This window comes from Lineus longissimus, chromosome 6, assembly GCF_910592395.1.
Source record: "Lineus longissimus chromosome 6, tnLinLong1.2, whole genome shotgun sequence".
In the NCBI taxonomy this organism is placed as follows: domain Eukaryota; kingdom Metazoa; phylum Nemertea; class Pilidiophora; order Heteronemertea; family Lineidae; genus Lineus; species Lineus longissimus.
Window position 1 is genome coordinate 953293 of NC_088313.1, and position 5962 is coordinate 959254.

The window sequence follows — 5962 nt, forward strand, 5'->3', positions numbered from 1 at the left end:
GTCACTGTCGTAACTGAAATAGTCCTTCACTCAGACTATCTTTGGCCACTATGTTATAAGCTGTGGCACCAAAGCTGGTCGGATTTCTTTGAAGTTGGCTTTTTATTGATATGTGCTTCGTGACCAAACAGGATGTTAAGGTACTGCCAGTACACCATTTTAAAAAAGTCTTCGGCGAGGTTAACAGATCATTTGGGTGCCTTTTCGGATTAACATTTTTTTTGTTTCGGTATGTTTTCAATCTTCCTGACAAGTACATCGACACAAACAAATAAACTAATAACCTGAACACTTTATCCTCATTGGTTGAAAATAAATCGTACGCCGCAGAGCGGAAGATGTCAAATTTCAATGAAAAGCGTCAATGAATTAACAACATTATTTCGTTACGATCGCTATCAAAATATAAGACGAATAAAGACTCTTTTGGCACAAAAATCTTATCAATAAAACCAAACATCAAAGAAATCTGCCCAGAAGTTTGTGCCCCAGCCCGAATCTGAGCAGACAGATGATAAATAAAACGATAGGGAATAGTTTTGTGCACCGGTACACTCATCTGCGTGGCATTGATCGATGTGATATATGCGTCTAGGTAATGTCTTCCAGTGAGAAATGATATTGGAGGATCATAAACAACCCCTCTGGCCGTGGACCAATACTACAGTCGTTTATAACATTCCCTTGAGTCTGCAGCGGACAACCACATCCATGACATGACAACTTGGAAAACATGATAGATTAGGCAAAATAAACGCTCTCCCAATGTATATATTTCTCTTGGCAGTTCGTGTGTTACTCCTTGTTGAAAAAGGCACTGCCGTTGCCAAAATTGTATTCCTTCCATTATTTGTTAGCATGAGATCACAAAACAAGTGTTGAGGTAATAGATGATTTCAAAGTGTTCCTCATTTTTTTGGCCAAAGGTACACAGTCATGTTAGTTGAACTCAGGAATGTGACCAGATCACATTTCCCAAAAGACAGTGGTGTTGCACAACACTAGATTATCCTCAGAGTAGGCCTGACCAATGCTCTTCACGGTGTCAACTAAAGCCGGTCATCTATGACACCGGCTGCCCAGGGCTAAGTAACATTACTATTTTTGATCGCACTTTTACAGTTTAGTGACCAGAGGTCAGCCAAGTACCTCTGGCTAGATCTGGATAAAAATACATGTACCTTATTACACATTCCGGCGATGTCTGCGGCCGAACGGCAATCAATTGGGCACAAAAAAAATCAATCTCTGGCCCATCTATTTTATGGCGGTTGTTAACGCAGTTACTTTCTATTTTACGAGGTTCTATCGCAATCAAAAATGCATTTATTACTTTTTATTTGTTTGAAAATTTCACAGAAGAATTGTTAGGTGATAGATTATTTTCTTTGCAAGCCAAATATAGCGGTTCTTAAGCAGGCTTATACCATACACCTTTGGCGAATATGTTGACGCTGCACGAGAGCAGTAGGTTGGATTCTGCCAACTGACAAAAGAACCCGAACTATCCATTCGTAATGTTATACGCGCATCGCTTGGGGCTCTTGGGGGCGAACTGCTGGTCGAATTTCTTTGAAGTTTGTTGTTTGATGGTCGCCACCCTTTAAGCAATGAATGAATTAACGGTAATAATCTGAAATTTATTTGAAGTTGAGACATCATAACGTGTCAACATTTTAATTAGTGTCGAGGTAATCTCTAACCCAACGCGATCAACTCAATTTAATTACAGCCAACATGTTAGAGATGTGTGGAATTAATTAATTAGCAGAAAACAGTTTGAAATTTCTTCTTTTTTTTTTATTTTGAAATATTTATTCAACTAATAAACGAATTTTAGGTTGATTTTGAAATAGGAACTCCTTTTCTCGATTTTACCAGGGGTGGAAAAACATTCAGTAAACGCGACGTATTGTCTCAAATTCTGACATGTCTCAGAAAAACGCTTGTTTAAAAGAATGTAGAATCATCAGAATTCTTTCACTCTCTAAATATCATATTGTTGTGAAGAATACACTTGAAGGGTTTGATAAAATAAGAAAACCAAACGAGGATCGCTATCACATGAGTGGTTGTCTTGGCCCGGAAACCCACGAGACCGCCGGCGTATGGTGTTATCCACTTCACGACGAGGCCGCAACACGCTCCTTTCACACAGAACAATACGAACTGGGTCGCTGTGTCCATTAGTGAAAGAGGGTACCTATTGTAATCTCCCCATATCCAGCTGCACACAATCTATCAATGTACATTGTATAGTATAATGCAGCTTACAATCAGCAGACATCCTGTGAAATAATCATAGCATGCACAAACTCTGTGCATGGTTTTGGCCTGACTGAAGTGCTCGCTGCACCTTTTTTGCTCTCATGACAAATGTCTGTTATCTCGTCAACAAAACCAAAGTCGAGGACCCTTTTTGGTGAAAGGAAGTGAATAGTCAAGTCGCTCCCTTATTTATCATCCGCATCTCAGTTTTCGGGGTAAGTAAACCTGCTTGCTTTTGGATTTTCCCCCCATTCCGTTTGATGACATTTCCATTGGTACCTCTTCCACGTCTCGTATCATCAACATCATAAAGCCGTAATCGCCACGATCACCGATCCTTGTCGCAGGTTATACTACGATGACCAATGGAGAGCTTATCGTCGCATGCGATTTAAATCGCTCGTTTGCCGCGGCTTAATTGAGCGTCAAAGAGTCTGATTGATGGTGCATCTTTAAAATCAAAGTCAGTGTTCAACGCTGATATAACGCTTTTTAACGAGTTCATCTTTTCCATTTACGACAGATCTATTCAACCAGAATTATGAGATGACCTCATCAGTCGCGACGATCGCCAGTTGGTAGTGGCACGAAAAAAACCCGTCGAATCTCGAAGACACCCTACTTCAAACTTTTGCAACGACCGTCGTCTCTACACGGGTGGATATGAAGTAAAATTCGAATATTTTTCATTTGAAAGAACTTGCATAACACGTATTTCTTCAGCATGTTGTCCCTTCTTTCCATCCTGGTGAACAATATTCGCGCCAGACGACGTATTCTTATCACGTTCTCACTCATCTACATCATAACATTTACCATGATCTTACCAATGTCATTGCGAAAGATCAAACACTCCATTTTTTATTCACGTGACCTTGACACGGATGCTATAAAACATGACATCAGGACGGAACGAGATTTGAATATCGACAGGGCGCAGGTGGCCCTTGACTTCCTCGAAATGAAACGAATGAATTCAGTGACTAATGATGGTGGATTAGGCTCATTACATGTGTTAATATCTGTGATATCCCTCCGGCGGAACCTGGAAGGTGATGGATACGACCCATTTTATCTGTCGCAGACTGTAACGAGGGCATATCAGCTGATCCGAGAATTTGAAGGACAGTCTGGGATCAAAAGTGAGAGGCGGTTTGGGTTGGCGTTGTGTAACGTCGATGCTTCGCCCGAAGAACACACCGAGTTGACTGAGCTGTCGGAATCATTAAATATTGCAGTGTTCAACCGTTTTGAAAACAGGTCTGTCTCGGAACAGGAGCGGAATGACGTGTATGAAAAGGAAAAGGGGGATTACGCCTATTGTTTGAAAGAGTCTCTGAAATCGAAGCCGAAGTATGTACTCTTATTGGAGGATGATACAGTTCCTGTCGACAATGCATTGTGGGTCATAGATCACATGATCACAACATATCTTTCAAAAGATTTTAGAAACGAAATTGCCTACGTGAAATTTTACCACCCGCCCCGGTTCCTGCCGCTGGTGGTATGGCCCGAGGTTGTCGGATTGGGACTCATATGCAGCACTGTTGCGCTCTTCTCTCACTACCTCGTCTCCAGGCCGAGGAGATCAGAACTTTGGTTGAGATGGATTTTATGGACCTTCTACTTTATTTTAATTTTTATCACTATTGGGCATGTCAATACTAGTCAGCTGAGGCACTTTTCGAAACATTTCTATATTATTGACGATGCATTGGAATGCTGTACACCATCAGTGCTCTACCCGTACGAATCTGCCAGTACAGTTGCAAATTATCTTGACGCTCATTTATCTAACTCGAGCTATGCAAAGGACCTGGTCCTACTTTCGTACCTGAAGGAAAGCGGTGCAAAGGCCCTGATGGTCACTCCAAATGTATTCAAACACATAGGGATGTACTCTGTTGTAAAAGCGGGCATCAAGGATCCGTATATTGTCGATTAAGCTAGCCTTGAAATCCCAGCCGCATATTTGAACCATCCCCCGGCGTGCCTGATGACCCTGTCGTCACCAGGGTGCGATACAGTTTCAGGGCTAAGATTCAACTTGCATCCTTTTGAATCAGCGCCGCCTCCTCCCCACGGATTGACTCACTCGTTGTCCGCGAAGACAACGATGTCATTCAGTGAAATAATTGAAGGTCATAGTGTTAAAATGCGTGTACTTTAGAGGCATCTAAATGTGATGTTTATTGCAAACCAGAGCACTTTCCATCATGAAATGGGGTTTTCAGTCCCCTGGGGTTGATGATTATAGAGATAACAGCAGTCTCTGTAAGTTATTGGCATCTGGAGTTAATCAGGAGCAAAGTTCTCGAGAAACAATGAATGTGCATCCGATAGGGAAACAGTAAGAATCTGGAATAGCGAGCTGAGGAAGTGGCTTTGTTATGATAAATGGCTACGAGTCTAAACGTTGAGAAAAAAAACTGCTTTCAAACCTGCCACAGCCTAAAAACTAAAACTTGTCATCTGAAAAACATATACCCGGAGGTAAGGGCTACCTGCTTCGAGGCTGTTGATGATCGCTTGCCCTGAGCTTTGTCTAGAACAACTGCTTCAGTGTATTAGGCCATGGCGATTTAGCGGAATAGGCGGAGAGTATCGACTCATCAATCTGGCTAAGGCTTATGAGCTTATTTAATGATTTAAGCATTATTCCCTGGTAATTAGACCCAGTCACCCACCGTGATGCACAAATAAGGCGATAAAACAAGGACTAATTGCAATCATTAAAACATGGATTAAAATGTTGATGATTGCACTGCGACCCACCCAGCACATGCATAACAACGTTTGAATTGCGGCTATACTGTAAACCATAAATACTACTTATTTTTCGCGATTTGCGAAAAAATGTTTAATTGAGTTTTACCAATAACATTCTCACACGATTTCAAATGCTTTGTTGCTTCACAAATTTCCTGCGCTGTGTACAAAGATTAGTGATGTCATCATGTCCTCTGCTAATTTATTCAGGGGACACTCGCAAATCATCATGTATAGCTTCGTTGTAGAGGAATAGGGGATATTGTTCTTAAATAGGGAGGTTGAGAACAGACTTTGTTTGTAGCGCTACAGAAGGCTTCGATTCTCTTTCATGAATCGAGTCGAAGTTGCGAGTGCGCGTTACGATTGTCATCACGATATCAAAGGGCTTAGAGTGCAGTTCAATCCATCATTTGTCACAACTTCAATGATGTTGGACCGTGCTTTGTAATCAAATGTCTAAATTTTCATCAATATGCCACCATAAAGTAGTCATGAATCAATAAGCGTTCACAGTGATTGTTTACTCCTTGATGAGATGGTTGTTCATTGTTCCGGGTATTGCCAGCAATTTATCACCAAACATCGTCAGTTATTTATATATTCGGGGACCTTCGGTTGTCGTAATTTATGCTCGGAGAGGGTCGGGACAACTGCTCCAACTGCACGGAGGTCTCTTACATGTGGCTGGCGGATGGGTATTTTCCAGTGTAATCGATTGACTGAAACATTTCAAACGGTGTGAAGCGGTTTCATAACCGATTCTCTAAAACCTTGAGAAGAACTGAAATTAGTGTTCTAAAGATTCCTCCAATGGTTGTCTCTGCCATAACCTCTGGGTAGGTGTAAATCTGAAAGAGTGCACAATGCGCATGATTTCACTTAACTGAGATTACGAAATTGACTATTTCAAGGAGACCGCGAA

General features: G+C 41.4%; 1 protein-coding gene across 1 annotated transcript; it reads left to right on the forward strand.

The window, feature by feature from the left end:
- The first annotated feature begins 2338 nt into the window (after positions 1-2338).
- Positions 2339-5658, forward strand: LOC135489345 (post-GPI attachment to proteins factor 4-like). Its single transcript, XM_064774658.1, has 2 exons — positions 2339-2483; positions 2792-5658. Exon 2 carries the CDS (start codon positions 2993-2995, stop codon positions 4211-4213), a length of 1221 nt encoding a protein of 406 aa, XP_064630728.1. The 5' UTR covers positions 2339-2483; positions 2792-2992; the 3' UTR covers positions 4214-5658.
- Positions 5659-5962: the final 304 nt, after the last annotated feature.